The 15,816-nt window shown below is 46.8% G+C and overlaps 1 protein-coding gene across 2 annotated transcripts in view; it reads left to right on the forward strand.

Moving 5' to 3' along the window:
• The window catches only part of UBE2L3 (ubiquitin conjugating enzyme E2 L3), a 70,105-nt gene that overhangs the window by 13,168 nt on the left and 41,121 nt on the right, over positions 1-15,816 (forward strand). The window contains exon 2 of one of the 2 annotated variants that reach the window (XM_008066731.1): positions 9,422-9,517. The exons of the other annotated variant lie outside the window; for it this stretch is intronic. Within the exon in view, the coding sequence (XP_008064922.1) occupies positions 9,422-9,517 (96 nt within the window). The remainder of the gene's footprint in view (positions 1-9,421; positions 9,518-15,816) is intronic. 2 annotated transcript variants of the gene reach the window in all.

The following is a 15,816-nucleotide window of genomic DNA, read 5'->3' on the forward strand; positions in this document are numbered from 1 at the left end:
GCTAGTTTTATTTTATTTTATTTTATTTAGAGTTGGCGTCTCACTCTGTCGCCCAGACTAGAGTGCGGTGGCCACTCCCGGCCACCGCAGCCTCGACTTGCTGGGCTTCGGCGATCCTTCGGCCTCAGCCTTCCAAGTAGCTGGAGCTACTGGCATGTGCTACCACACCCGGCTGATTTTTTTATTTTTGTAGAGATGAGGTCTCGCCAAGTTCCCCAGGCGGGTGTTGAACCCGCGGGCACAGGCAATCCACTCACCTCAGCCTCCCAAAGGCGTGGGATTACAGGCTGAGCCACCGAACCTGGCTTGTCCCCTTCTTTTCTTTTTTGGACTCAGGCAATTCTCTCACCTCTGCCTTCTAAAGTGCTGGGATTACAGGTGTGAGCCACTCTACCCGGCAAAACTAGTCACTTTGATAGAGTCACACAAAAGCAGGGAGTAGCTGTTTCAAATTATTAATATCCTACCAGTTGTATAGCTTGTATCTGATAGATTTAAGGCAGGTTTGTGTAACTTTTGGATGTCTGGTTCTGTCAGATGTTTTGCTTGGGCAGGAGGAGCCTAGACACATTTCTTGCAGAATGAGGACACTTAATGTCTAGCTGTGAAGGGCTAGGAAAGTACTTTGTATATTTATGCCTTTGTTGTTGTTAAGTATTGGGCAGTACTAATCCAAAGTGAGCTAAGCCCTCCTAGTATTCCACATAGGGAACAGGAGCACCTGCTCTGCCCATTTCCCCTGGGAGTGTTAACCGCCCTAACTCACTGCTTTGCGTGGCTGAGATGTTCACAAAAAGAGCGATTTCGGCTCTGGTTCCAGTTCTGGGCCTGCTCTTGCTTTACCATCTGCAAAATGGGACTAATATGACTGACTTGCCCATGTCGGGCGTATTGTGAGATTCCGATCATCCCTCACATGCTGTGAATTGTTAATGTTGGTGCAGTTAGTTCCCTGGCATCTCTCTGCTTTTGTTCTTTGGTGGAACATCAAAGGGGATGATACTATAAACGGATGCCCTTGAAGAGGGTGGTGACGATGTGCTGTTATCAAGACCCCTGTCTTGAGTTTCAGGTTGTTGCTGAAAGCTGTGTGCTAACATCCATAAACATTGTTTTTTTTGGAATTGGAACCTTACTCCATCACCCAGGCTGGAGTGCAGTGGCCTGCTCATGGCCACCCCAGTGTTGACCTGCTGGGCTCCGGCGATCTTTCTGCCTCAGCCTCCCAAGTAGCCAGAACTACAGGCACGTGCTACCATGCCCGGCTAATTTTTTATTGTAGAGATGAGGTCTCTCCAAGTTGCACGGGCTGGTCTTGAACCCACGGGCTCAGGGAATCCTCTCGCCTCAGCCTCCTAAAGTTCTGGGATTATAGGCTGAGCCACCGAGCCTGGCCAACATTGTCATTTCTAATTTAAGACCATGTGAATTCTGGTGATAAGATGCCAATGCCATATGCCTGTCATGAACAGAAAATGTATGTTGGTGCCTTGACAGTCTTAGATTTTAAGAAACATGATATAATTATGGAAGGGAATTAAATTAACATTGAGTACCCACTAGGTATACTAAGTATTAGGCACTATATAAAGTTTCCTGTAATTCTTGGTAGATCCCTGTGAAGTGCATTTTTTAAAAAATTTTTTTTGAGTTGGAGTCTCACTCTGTCACCCAGACTGGAGTGCGGCCGCTCCCGGCCACTGCAGTCTCGACCTGCTGGGCTCCGGCGATCCTTCCACCTCAGCCTTCCAAGTAGCCGGAATTACAGGCATGCGCTACCACTCCTGGATGATTTTTTGATTTATTTTAGAGATGACGTCTCGCTGCCCAGGCGGGTCTCGAACCCGCGGGCTCAGGCAATCCACTCACCTCAGCTTCCCAAAGGCGCGGGATTACAGGCTGAGCCACCGAGCCCGGCTGAAGTGCATTTCTTAACCATTTTTCAGGTAAGACGATAGACTTGACTTCTGCTGGTATGAAGGGCAGGGCTGGTGTTTGAACCCAGGTCTGTCTTACTCCATAGGCCTTGACTGTTTCTAGTTCACTGAGGATTTGGCAGCCATTGGATGCAACCAACTGCCAAATCAAAATATCATTTCTGGCTGGGCGTGGTAGCTCACGCCTGTAATCTCAGTACTTTGAGAGGCCGAGGCGAGAGGATTGCCTGAGCCCAGGGGTTCGACACTGTCCTGGGTAACTTGGTGAGACCACATCTCTACAATAAAAATTAACCGGGCATGGTGGCACGCCCTTCCATCTACTTGAAAGACTGAGGTGGAAGGGTCACCTGAACCCAGCAGGTTGAAGCTGTGGTGGCCATGAGTTGTGCCACTGCGCTCCAGCCTGGGTGACAGAATGAGACTCCAACTCAAAAAAAAACCCCCCAAAAAACAAAATGTCATTTCTGTGTATCACATATAAAATTAATGTTGAAGAAAATGGCTAGGGATTGGGCTATTCTAGTTTTATTGCCTATGGGAATCTTCATAATTAATAACAGTAAAATAAGCAATATAAGTCACAGTAAGCATTTACTTAAAACAATTCAGAGCAACTTCTAGGTTTCTGTGACCTCAGATTTGTTGCAGTCAGGATTTCTTCCATTACTTCCTTGTGCCTTGTTCATTGGGAGATTTTAGTCTTTCTAGGAGCTTGTTTCTAGCTGTGAAAATGACATTCCATTAATCAGGGCCTCAATTTTTTTCCTTGCTAAATAAAGGACCGGGTGACATGAGCATGGTGGTTCTTGAGCAGGGGTGCACATCACAGTCATCTGGGATCATTCCCTAGACAATGTGCTCATCCTGCCCTTCTGAATGTGGCCTAGGCACAATCAGCTTCCCCTCCTTCTCCCTAGCCCCTCTCTCCTCCACCTTCTGCCTCTCTGCCTGTGAATATTTGATCAGCTCTCCTAGGGCCTTGGACACACACCCCAGCTGAGAGTGCTGGCCCTGACGGCAACAGTGTTCTTGTAATATGTTAGTGAACAATTCAGCCAAACTTACTTCCTTGCTGCTTCCCTAACAGCAAGGATTTCTGCTGGCTGATTTCTGTCCTCAGTGTCTCTGCATATACGTTTCCCACACTTGAACACCTGTTGTGTTTTCTCTAGCAGCTTTCTTTCCCCATCCTTCAAAGCCTATCTTCTACAAAGCTGTTCTCCTCTGCTCATGTCGCCTGGGCGTCCCTTGCTCTCACCTAAAGGTTTCTGGAGCAGTGTTTCTTTGTTCTTTTAACCCAGTCAAGTAGGTGACATTCAGCTTCATTTTCTATAGTTCCTTTAGGGATGCAGTGCGTCTTTCTCCATCCGACAAATATGAAATGACATAGTGATATGGAATATGCTTGTTTATATTTATAGGCATCCTTGTACTGGGACCTGTGCCTTGCTGCTGGGCTTCCCAGAAACCCAGTAGTTCTGAAATTTTTTTTTAAAGTTCGTGTCTCACTCTGTCACCCAGGCTGGAGCGCAGTGGCGTGCTCATGGCCACTCCAATGTCAACCTGCTGGGCTCAGGTGATCCACCTCAGTCTTCCTTTTTCTTGTTTGAGTCAGAATCTCACTATATCTCCCAGACTGGAGTGCAGTGGTACACTTATGGCCACCCCAGTGTTGACCCGCTGGGCTCCGACGATCCTTCCATCTCAGCCTTCCAAGTAACTGGAACTACAGGTGTATACTACCATGCCCAGCTAATTTTTGATTTATTGTAGAGACTAGGTCTTGCCAAGTTGCCCAGACTGGTCTCGAACCTGTGGGCTCAGGCAATCCACTTGCCTTGGCCTCCCAAAGTGCTGGGATTATAGGCTGAGCCACCAAGTCTCCTCAACCTTCCAAGTAGCAGGAACTACAAACATGCGCCACCACGCCCCACCGCACCCGGCCCTGAATTTTTTTAAGTGAATGCTTGCTGTGGCTTATATTGGGTATTTTACTGTTATTTACTCTGAAGGTTGCCCAAAACCAGAATATTCCAATCCCTAACCTAGCATTGATTTGATATCTGAAGCCATCCTGACTGGCCCCACTGGTTGACTATTCCTTGGCATGTCTGCTTACCTGCTTCTGTGGGACTGACATTGGAGGAGACCCAAGGGAGCATCTAGTGCAGCTCTGCCCAGTGCAGGTGTCTTCTGTCTGGCAGCCCTGGCCAGTGGCTGCCCAGTTCCCCTTACCCGTTTGAGTATCTGAGCGATGGGACAACTTGCTGCTCCCAATAGGACTTGGGCCATGTAACTGGCATTAAATACTACACAGTTTGGCACTGAACCAAAAGCTGCCTGGGATAAAGAACATTTATTGACCCTGGTTCTTTTTTCTTCATTCATGTAAAAAGTTGAATCCCTTTTTTGCAGGCGAACCTTTAATGCTTGAAGACAGATGTGGTGTCATCTTCAAATCGCTTCTGTAGGCCGAAAGTCCCTGTTTTTTTTTTTTTTTTCTTTTATCATTCCTGGTAGGACATGATCCTTGTGATTCTTGTCCTGAGCAACCTCCGTTTGATGTGGTCTTCTAAAGTGTGGTACCAAACTGGACACGGTGGCTTATGCCTGTAATCCCAGCACTTTGGGAGGCGGAGGCAAGAAGACTGCCTGAGCCCAGGGTTTCGAGACCAGCCTGGGCAACTTGGCAAGACCTCATCTCTACAATAAATCAAAAAATTAACTGGGCGTGGTGACACTCATCTGTGGGTCCAGCTTCTTGGAAGGCTGAGGTGGAAGGATCACCTGAGCACAGAAGGTTGAGGCTGTGGTGACCATGAGCATGCCACTGCACTCCAGCCTGGGTGACAGAATGAAACTCTGACTACAAAAAAATAAAAATAAAGTGTGGTGTCAGAACTGGACGTGGCATTTGGCTCTGGAAAGCTCAGGGTAGTGTGGATGTTAAACACGATGGCATATACCTTTGGTTAGCTAGGCCAGTCAGTTTTTCACACTGCTGTGCCAGCTGAAGTGTTAGCTCTTTGGAACCATGTCTAGGTCTTTACTGTATCTTTAAAAGAATTTCATTCTGTGACTTAGGTGTTGTTTTGCTTTCAAGGATTCTCAGAGACTAATTGGGTTTCAAGCCTGTGAGCATTTTTTCCTCCCCCATGTGTGGTACCTGACTGCATCTCTATCAGCTCATTGCCCTTGGGAGTGACCTCAGATCACCAGTTCTTAAGTCATTCAACTATCTCTCCAGGTCTTCTTCATTCAGCCTCTATTTATTTGTCTTTCCTGAAATACTGAATGGCTGTTACGAGAAAGAAGCATCACTTTTAGCCGGGGGCCTTCATAGAGGAAGAGGCGTTTGAGAGAGGCATGAGCATGAGCATGTTTGGGACATGGGACCAGGGATAGGCAGGGCAATTGGGGATGTTTTTCCAGGAGACGTTCTAGGGAAAGATGTGGAGGAAGAAATCACCAGTCTGATGTGGTGGAATTCTACACACCTCCCATTTGGGATCCTTGTATGAGGGGGTTCTTACATATTTCAGGGGGGAAGGGAAGAGTCCTCAAGCCCTTTTGGATTTCTTAACGAGGACCAAGAGCACAAATTAATGGTTTCTGAAGGTTCTCAAACCTGGCCTTGTGTGAGGATTATCTGGGAGATTGTAAACAGTTTTCTAGGCCTCATTGTAGACCCTTCCCCGCCCCCCCCCCCAAAAAAGAAACGGAGAGAAAGTTTGTTAACTGCTTTGCTAATACTCCAAGCCGGTTGCTGAGTGCTGACCCTGTGTGGCAGTCTCTTGCTTTCTGGCCTTCTGGCCTCTTTTCAGGACTTGGAGCAGTGGTGTCTCTCCTGTCAGTGCTTGCACAGTTATTGAGTAGCTTTTCTTCTCTGCCACACTCAACACTTTGTCCTGGAATGGGCATCAAGCTCTCTGGACTAGAGTTTAGGGAATGACCCTTTTCTTTTTTCAGGAGCTGGGCAGCACCCCCGGGCTCTTTCAGATTCCTTCTATATGCTGAAATTTACTTCTGGGCTCAGAATGGACGTCATTCTGAGAAGCATTGCTCTCTTTCTTGTGTCAGCAGCACTGGCTAGGAAGTCTGCTGTCCCGATCAGGAGAAGGAACATGTGTTGGTGGTTCTGGGCCCCCCCCCCCAACTCCTCTCAGTTTGTCAGTGTTGCGCCATCAGACTTGAGCTGCTGCTTGCTCTGAGCAGAACTGAAACAAACCTTTGTGGAAGGGTATTTTGTAAGCGCCTGTCGTTTTTAGCTTTGGTCTTCCTCTCTTCTACTCTGTGGTTTTTCTTGTCAGGTTCTTTCTTCCACCATTTGCATTCCTTTTGAATGAAAACTCTGGATTTGCATCAGTTTCTTTACATTTCTTTCCTACTTTATTGTCGGGACCATTCTCTGTTATAGGGACACACTTTTGCTTGAAGGTTTTACCATCTTGAAAGTTTGAGTCATTTGCCTTTTTGGGTCTCAGATCTTCAGCTGGAACTTCTCTCTTCTCTGAATGTTTTGAATCTACGTTATTGAAGTTGTTCTCTTCAGTGGAGGCATGATCGGCATTTTGGGCTACATAGTTATTCTCCACAGGGCCATCTTGAGCAATGCTGAACTTTTAGCATCCTGACCACTGATAGCACCAGTGGTTCTTGTCTGAGGCTCTAGAGGATGTTGGGAAATCAGAGTGGGGTAGTATTACAATGCCTGGTATCCTTCTCGTGGGAAGAGTTCAGGATGCTCAAGTGCGGACTCCTGCCTGGATGCTGGTGACACCCTGTTGAGAAATCCTCTACTACAGGTTGCTCCGCATTCCCTGAAGATGACAGGGCTTGTCTGTTTGTTTCAGTTTCTCTCACTCCTGCCTTATAATAATTTCTTCCTTGTTGGTTAGAATTATATAAAGGAGGTTGCCCCTTCTGCCTTTGGAGAGCTTAAGCTGACAGCACGGAAAGTTGAGAGATTATCTGATAACCATGCTTTGGATTCTCTGAGCCTCCCAACTCCACAGTCATTAGCGTGTCAGCCTTACCCATTCTTCTGTCTGGTCAGGAGGTGTGTGACTTACTCCCATAGTAGTATGAGTGTGGCTTTTATCTTTGTTCGTGGATCTCCTTGATAGCACAGCACTGATAGGTGCCCTCCCTGCATTCCTGCTCACAGGGTTCACAGGTTCTTCTCCTTTTTATTGAGCAAGATACAGTTTACACTGCCATGTTACAGTTGAGTCTCATCTTGCCATATTTTTTGTAATTGTTGTGAAATTTACCTTGTGTTTATTACTCATACTTCATATTGTTAGTATGTGGATTTCTAAAACTGTATATTTACAGATTATTTTAAATTTTGTTTTCATCCATGAAAATTAAATATGTTCTGCTGTTGTTTTTTCTTTTTTAGTTGTCTAGTTTCAGAATTCTGTATGGGTTTTTTTTTTTTTTTTCATGACCATACTTGCTTAAAGCATTTTGTTTGATAGGACTCAGGCCTTAAGGGACATGTATGATATCTTCTGTCCCTAACCAAGAATCTTACTCTAGTATCTTGAGCCAAGGACCAGAAAGCCAAAAGACAGCCTTGACGCTGTATTGATAGTGAGCCCTTCCCATCCCAGGTCCCCTCTTCCTCTCAGAGCTTCAGCTTGCCTTATATCCACTAACCTGTTCATTAAGCAGATATTTGAGAACCACTGTGATAGGCCCAGGTGGGACCAGGGCTTCTTGAGCCTGTCATCATCTAGCTTACACTCTATTTGGGGAGTTACTATAGGTAGCAGCTTGGAGGTGAGATTGCCTCCCCTTCTTCAGTTTGCCCAGGCTTCGTAATCTCCAGGAGAACCTTTCCAGTGAGTCATGGCATTATTAGCAGTAGGACCATCTAGATGGCAACTGGCAGCTTGGAATGATCCCTCAGTTTTCGTGTTTCCACTCATGTAGGCTCAGGAAGTGGGGCCAGGCCACCCCATCCCCATTGCAGGACATCTCAGCCCCTGCTACCAGTGCCCTGTCTGTTAAAAATCTTCATGTTCTGGCTCCACCCACACTTGCTGGAGCAGAATTTGTGGGGCTGGGCCCAGGTAGTTGTGGTGAGCAAAAACTCATGCCTGTTTCCAGCCATCTCTGCCTCTTGTTCATTTGACTCACTCTCCTTCCTGGGCCACTCTGGGCCAGGTACCCTGCACATCCTCCAACTCAGAACCTGTGACATGGGCTTCGGTTTCCCCTTCCATGCCTGTTTACCCCCAGTGTGCCATGTAGGCTACTGCCGTGTGATGGAAGTGTGGAACCCAGAGGACGTTTTGGGCTTGATGTGGGGTTGATAGGTGCCCCCATGCCACGCCACTGTGAGCCACAGACCACACAGGGAGGAGCTTTCCTGGTTCTGGAAGATATGTGGGCTGGGCCAGAGGAAGCAGCCCAGCAGGAGACACAGCTCAGCTGGAGAGTGCTCTGGCTGTGGAAGGGAAGGCACCGAGAGACAAGAGATGTGGAGAGGCTGTCATGCCATTGGACAGGAGGCCGGTGGTGGGATCCAGGTGGCAGAGTGGAAGGATGTTGGTGAGGCTGGTGCGCTGGTGGGAGGCCACACTGGGTGGCTTGGGTTATAAGGCTTGCTGGACGTTCACTGAGGTGTTAAGGTAACAGGAAATACCAGGCTAGTGCACAGTTGAAAAGCAAGTGACAGACGGTTATAAAGATATATCAGGCAGGGGGTCCTCATGTTGTGCTTTCTGGATAAGATGGCATTTGCCGCATTGACTATTTGTACATTAATAACCCTTCACGTTTATAAGAGTTTCTGCTGCTTACAATATGGCTTTCCTTTCATTTTCTGTAGCTCTGGGTCTTATTACTACCCCTTTTTGCAGCTGAGGATTGCAGGCTCAGTGAGTCTCCTGTACCCCATCCCAGACTGGGTAGTAGCTCTCTTTGCTGCATGCTCGTGTTTGGTAGAGTCCTTTTGAAATCGTACTTAACAGCGCTGGGCAGAAAACTTTGTGGGCATATGTTTGTCTCCGGTTTGCTCCTAGTTTGCAGTTTTATTCATCCTTATGTTCTCAGCATCTGATACATAGTCAGCGCCTACTAAATCTTGATTGGAAGGAGTCAGGTCTACAGGACATCAGTGTAGCCCCTGCCATGTATATCCTGTGCAGAGTGACAAGGGGATTTAAACAGAGACATGGCAACCTATCCAACAAGGAGGTGGTGCATCCGCAGAAGCACACCCCCACTATGTTCAGGGGGTTCACCAAGGTGGGGACTCGTCTTGGTTTGGGGCATGGGTACAGGCAGCAAGCTTGTGGAGGGATCCACTGCAGCTTCATGCCTCTTTAACCAGGCACAACCTAGTCCTCACTCTCAAATTTTGTCATTGGCAGTGTTGTCATTTTGTTTAATTTAAGGGAGTCAGGAGGGATCTTAATATGTGGTGCTTTCCCCTGTTTGACACCCCTTTATGCTTTGTCAATCAACAGGAACTTGAAGAAATCCGCAAATGTGGAATGAAAAACTTCCGTAACATCCAGGTTGATGAAGCTAATTTATTGACCTGGCAAGGGCTTATTGTTCCTGTGAGTATTGAACACTTCCACTTCTTACCAGATTACACTTCAAGGTGTATGTATACTGTTGGGCGTATCTCTCTGCTCCTAAGTAGGCTCTTAGTCCAGGCAACCATAGATGCACAGAAGCAGACTGTGGCTCTAGGGTGACAAGGTAGGAAGCATAGCCTTGGGTTCATGAGGAGAGTCATGTCTTTGCACTGGTTTTATAAAATTCTGGGGGTCCTGAGCTCCCAGGTCTTTGGTTGTCAACACAGAGAAAAGGAGTGTGTATCTGTGCTCCTGTTCTTTCCTGGCTTCTGTATGCCTGGCCTTATTTATCAGGATGAGACCTTCTTCTCTGATGTCTTGGAGAGGACAAGCATTCATATCTAGATATTTTGCTTTCCCCCTTGGTTTTGCATCTTTGTCTCTAACCCTCTGGACACCTGTGTTCTGGGCTTTGTTTCTGGTACCCTCCAACCTGTGCCTCGTTTGTCTCAAATCCCTTTTCCTAATCTAATTGCCCACATATTCCCCTCACCCAGTGTGTTTTCTGAGGCTTGTGCCTCCAGTGTCTGCTCCCCACACTTGGCTCCCTGTCTCACAGACTTCTGCCTTTGGATGGACTTGGGTCCTTCCTAACAATGACTTTCTTTGGACCTTAGCACCCTCTTCATTTAGTGTCAGCTCTTTTTTCCAGGCTTGTTCCCCTTACCCCTCAAGAGGCTTGCCCTGTTCTGAACTCCAGTTAGCAATCCCTGTTTCTTCTACCCTCCTGAAGCTGCATTACACCAAGCCCACCGGCTCCTCCGTGGTCACACCTCTGGTTTGGCAGCCCTGGTACCGTGACCCTTCCTTGCCTCTCAAGCCTTTGAAGCCTAGGCAGTACCCTAGCCTCTAGTCCTGGTGACCAGAGTGCCACTCCCTTCTTTCCTGCCACTGCTTCCTCCTTACTCTTAAACATGACTCTTGTTAGCTTCCACCTTTTTCTCATTCTGTTTTGTCTCTAGGACACTGCTTCTTCCAGCATCATAGATATTTTACTAAATGTGAAAGATTCCCACATGTGTCTTTATTCTTGCCTCCTTGCCTGGGTCTGTGCCATCTGTCCACCAGGTGGCATCATTTGGGCATTGTAGCTTTCTGGCCACCCTGGCTGACAGCCTTGACCTGTGTGAGTTCGCCCCTTCTTTCCTGTTCTGCATTCGCCTTCTCTCTTCCTTTTCTTTCCCACTTTGCCCACCTGAGCCTTAGACCCTTTCCCTGTGCCTTATCCTGTCCTGCCATGTTATATAAAATTTTTTTTCTTATGGCAGATTGGCTGCTTTGCCAGAGCAGAACATATAACATGCTTTCTGTAGAGACTTGCTTCTTGTGCTGGTTATCAAGTCATGCCTTTTTTAAAAAAGTCCCTTGCACTTGATCAGCAATTATTGGAATATAGTTTATTTCTATAATCATTTGAATAACTGAGGAAAGATATGCTTTGTAATGTCTTAGTGCATGCTCGGAATGTTTAAATCTGGGAGTTTCCAGTCTGTTTTTCAAGATAAGTCCTTTAGATTTCTTTAGGCTTGAAGGTGGTGGGGCTTGGCACAGGGTGTGGGTGACAGGAAGTCCCTGAGTGGGAGGAGTCAGCTTGTGACCACAGTCTTGCCTGCTGTAGGGACCTGGAATGGCCAGGACCATCTTACCACTTGACTCTTTCTAATTAAGAGTGTTTTCTGCTGATACAAGAAGTTAACAGTTAATCCATGGCTCTTTGGAGAATGATAAGAATGAATGGGATGGTTTTCAGCAGTAGAACTTAGATACTCTTGCCTTATGATCTCAGTGGCCTGAGGGCCTGCAAACCAACTCCAAGGATAGAGTGGTGCTTGATGGGCTCTGCCTTACACCAAGGCCTCCCTCTAGTTTCACAGGGGAAGACCCTATGGGAGGGTGGGCTATGTTCTCATTAAGCTAAAGATGGAGACTAACCTATGGAATCCCAGTGTGCTGGGGCTGGGACTCTGGGGAGTATCCAGGCCAAAGCCTTGCCTTCCGGTGAGGAAGCTGGGCCTGGAGACAGTAAACCATGGGAGGGCTGTTTTTTGTTTTTTGAGTTGGAGTCTCACTCTGTCGCCCAGACTGGAGTGCAATGGCCGCTTCCGGCCACCGCAGCCTCAACCTGCCAGGCTCCGGCGATCCTTCCGCCTCAGCCTTCCAAGTTGCCGGAATTACAGCCATGCGCTACCATGCCCGGCTGATTTTTTGATTTATTGTAGAGATGAGGTCTCGCTGCCCAGGCGGGTCTCGAACCCGCGGGCTCAGGCAATCCGACTCACCTCAGCCTCCCAAAGGCACGGGATTACAGGCTGAGCCACCGAGCCTGGCTGGGAGGGCTGTTCTTATCCCTGTGTATACTGCTGCCTTCTCAGTCCCCTTTCTGACTTCCTTCCAGGATCCCTAGGCTGATATGAGGAGCATTTCAAGATAGTATTTCTTTCTTCCCTAGAGCAGTTAATGTATTCCTGACAACTGCCTCCCCTGGGTCCACACTTGTACATCATATGTGGACCTTGGGTCTTCCTGCATTAGAAGGACTGGGCTAGGCTGGATGCGGTGGTTCACGCCTATAATCCCAGCCTTCTGGGAGGCTGAGGTGAGAGGATTGCCGGAGTCCAGGGGTTCAAGAACAGCCTGGGCAACTTGGTGAGACCTCATCTCTACAATAAATCAAAAATTAGCAGAATGTGGTGGTGTGTGCCTGTAGTTCTAGCTACTTGGAAGACTGAGGTAGAAGGATTGCCTGAGCCCAGGAGGTTGAAGCTGTGGTGGCCATGAGTGTGCCACTGCACTCCAGCCTGGGTGACAGAGTGAGACTCCAAATCAAAAAAAAAAAAGAATGACTGGAGCCATCATGGGAAGCTTCTTTTCCAACTCACCTGAGGTCCACCCAGTTGAGATGAAAGCAGAATAAGACTGTTAAAGTCATGACAGTCCAGCCTCAGGCCTTTACAGGAGGATGCTGTCTCAAGGAGCCTTTGTAAAATCCCTGGCTGCAATGCAGAGGGGGTGGGCACACAGGAGATGAGTCTAGGGAGGCGCTTCCTAGAGACTCTGCATTGTTACTATGGCAGCTCAAGTTTATTCCCTTTAAATATTTGTTTTTCTATACTATTTTTTTGTTTGAAATTCCAAGGTGGGCTGGCCTTGATGGCTCAGCCTGTAATCCCAGCAGTTTGGAAGGTCAAAGCGAGTGGATTGCCTGAGCCCTCAGGTTTGACACTAGCCCAGGCAACTCTCTACAATAAATAAAAAATTAGTCAGGCGTGGTAGCTTGCGCCTGTAGTTCCAGCTACTTGGAAGGCTGAGGCTGAAGGATCACTGGAACCCAGCAGGTCAATGCTGGGGTGGCCATGAGCGTGCCACTGCACTCCAGCCTGAGTGACAGAGACTCCCAACTAAAAAAAATAAAATAAAACAAAGAAATTCCAAGGTGAAGTCAAAGGAAGGATTACCTATAATCCCATCATCAAGAGATTTAGTTCTGGGCCAGGTATGGTAGTTTGTGCCTATAATCCCAGTGCTTTGGGAGGTCCAAGCTGGAGGATTGCTTCAGGCCAGGAGTTTGTGACAAGCCTGGGCAAACAGCCAGATACTGTATCTACCAAAAACAAATTCAGTTCAGTCAGTGTTTGGTCACATCATTACCTTGAAGGTCTTCATGAACATAATGCTTAATAACTATATTATATATCATAATATTTGTATGACATTTATTTAGTCATTTGTTTATTTTAGTGTTTGTTTATTGTTTTAAATTTCGATTTCAAAATACAGTATTCTGATTGTTAAAATCAGAGTTATATTATACATAAGGAATGGCTCATGCCTGTAGTCCCAAAACTTTGGGAAGCGGAGCCAAGAGGATTGCTTGAGCCCAAGGTTTCGAGACCAGCCTGGGCAACTTCGTGAGACCTTGTCTCTACGATAAATAAAAAAATTAGCCAGGCGTGGTGGCGCAAGCGCCGTTCCAGGTACTTGGAAGGCTGAGGTGGAAGGATCACCTGAGTCAAGCAGGTCGAGGCTGTCGTGGCCGTGAGTGGGCCACTGCCCTCTAGCCTGGGTGACAGAGTTACATTCTGACTTAAAAAAATATATGTGTTATTATCCAGTAAGGTTATACCAATACATCTCTGGACACTGTCTGCACAAATGCCTACACATATCCTTGTTTGCTGGGCTTTTGGGGTTTTTTATTTTTTATTTTTTATTTAAAGTGGGCTCTATTGTTGCTCAGGCGGGTCTCGAACGGGAGTTGGAACTTGAACTCCCGGACTTAAGAGCTCTCTTACCTCAGCCTCTCGAGTAGCTGGGACTACATATATGTGCCACCATGCCCGGCTAATTTTTTTTTTTTTTGAGTTGGAGTCTCACTGCATCGCCCAGGCTGGAGTACAGTGACATACTCATGTCCACCCCAGCTTCAACCTGCTGGGCTCCGGCAATCCTTCTGCCTCAGCCTTCCAAGTAGCCAGAACTACAGGTGTGTGCTACCACACCTGGCTAATTTTCTGGTTTATTTTAGAGACGTAGTCTCACCATGTTACCCAGGCTGGTATCAAACCGGTGGGGTCAGGCAATCCTCTTGCCTTAGTTTCCCAAAGTGCTGGGATTACAGTCTTGAGCCACCACATCCAGCCTAGCTAATTTTTTATTTTTTAAAAACTTTTGGAGAAATGTGGTCTTGTTATGTTGCCTATGCTGGTCTCGAACTTCTGTGCTCAAGTAATCCTCTTGCCTCGGCCTCTCAAAGGGCTAGGACTACAAGTGTGAGACACTGTGCTTGGCCCTGGCTGACTTTTAATAATTTATTGTATAGACAGTGTCTTGCTGTGATGCCCAGCCTGTTCTTGAACGCCTGGCCTCAAACAGTTCTCCCACCTGAACCTTTGAAAGCACTGGGTTTAGTGCTGTGAATCATGGGACTCGCCTCTACTAGGCATTTTTAAAGGGGGTTCAGGCTGGGTGTGGTGGTTCATGCCTATAAAAAAGAATTTTTTTAAAGTATGAGTTCTTTTGTAGGTCTTAAGCTCAGTAGGATTCCACTGCTCAAAATGAGAGCCTCATCCCTTCCCACGGCTAGCTGTGGAATCGTGGGCAGGTTAATGTAGTTGGTCGCAGTATCCTCTCGTCTCTAATGGGAATGACACTTAAGCTCTTTGGATGTTGGAAAAGTTAAGTAATTGCATGTCATTAAAAGCAATAATGAAGATTTTTGTGGGACCTCTCTAAAACTGTTGGTCAATATGTGACAGAGCCTATGAAACAAACATAGAAATAAATCACTGTTGCCAGTTTGATTTCTGTGTTTAATTTTATTATTGTAATTGGCATTTTTTTGAGTTAGAGTCTCACTCTGTCACTCAGGCTGGAGTGCAGTGACACATTCACGGTCACTGTATCCTCTACCTGCTGGGCTCAGGTGGTCCTTCTACCTAAGCCTTCAAAGTAACTGGAACTAGGCACATGATTGACTTTTTATTTATTTATTTATTTATTTGAGTTGGAGTCTCACTCTGTCGCCCAGACTGGAGTGCAGTGGCCGCTCCCGGCCACCACAGCCTCGATCTGCTGGACTCCGGTGATCCTTCTGCCTCAGCCTTCCGAGTAGTCGGAATTACAGGCGTGCGCTACCATGCCCGGCTGATTTTTTGATTTATTGTAGAGATGAGGTCTCGCTGCCCAGGCGGGTCTCGAACCCGTGGGCTCAGGCAATCCACTCACCTCAGCCTCCCAAAGGCGCGGGATTACAGGCTGAGCCACTGAGCCCGGCTATGATTGACTTTTTAAAATTCACTTATTGGCCATTGCTTTGCTAAGCTACAATCTGTCTATGTGGCTCCTTGACCTGTGGTTGCCATGTTTCCTAGCTTTGATTTCCTCTCTTACCTTGGGGAGGTGAATCTCCTCTCTCTCCCTAATTTACTTTCTAAATAAACTATTTTTTCCAATCTAATAAAAAATAAAATAAAATTCATTTACTGACTGCTTATATTCCTGTAGTCTGTTATCAGAGTTTTGGTATGTTTCTTTTCTTTTTTTTTTGAGTTGGAGTCTCACTCTGTTGCCCAGGCTAGAGTGCAGTGGCATGTTTGTGGCCACCTCCACCTATTGGGCTCAGGTGATCCTTCCACCTCAGCTTTCCAAGTAACTGGAACCACAGGCACACGCCACCAGAATTTGCCTTTTGTAGATAATTCATGTAAGTGACATCCAATATTTGAACTCTTATGTCTGGTTTATTTCACTTTGCATAATGTTTTTTTTTTTTTTTTTTT

This window comes from Carlito syrichta, unplaced genomic scaffold, assembly GCF_000164805.1.
Source record: "Carlito syrichta isolate Samal-C Ts95f unplaced genomic scaffold, Tarsius_syrichta-2.0.1 Scaffold309092, whole genome shotgun sequence".
NCBI lineage: Eukaryota > Metazoa > Chordata > Mammalia > Primates > Tarsiidae > Carlito > Carlito syrichta.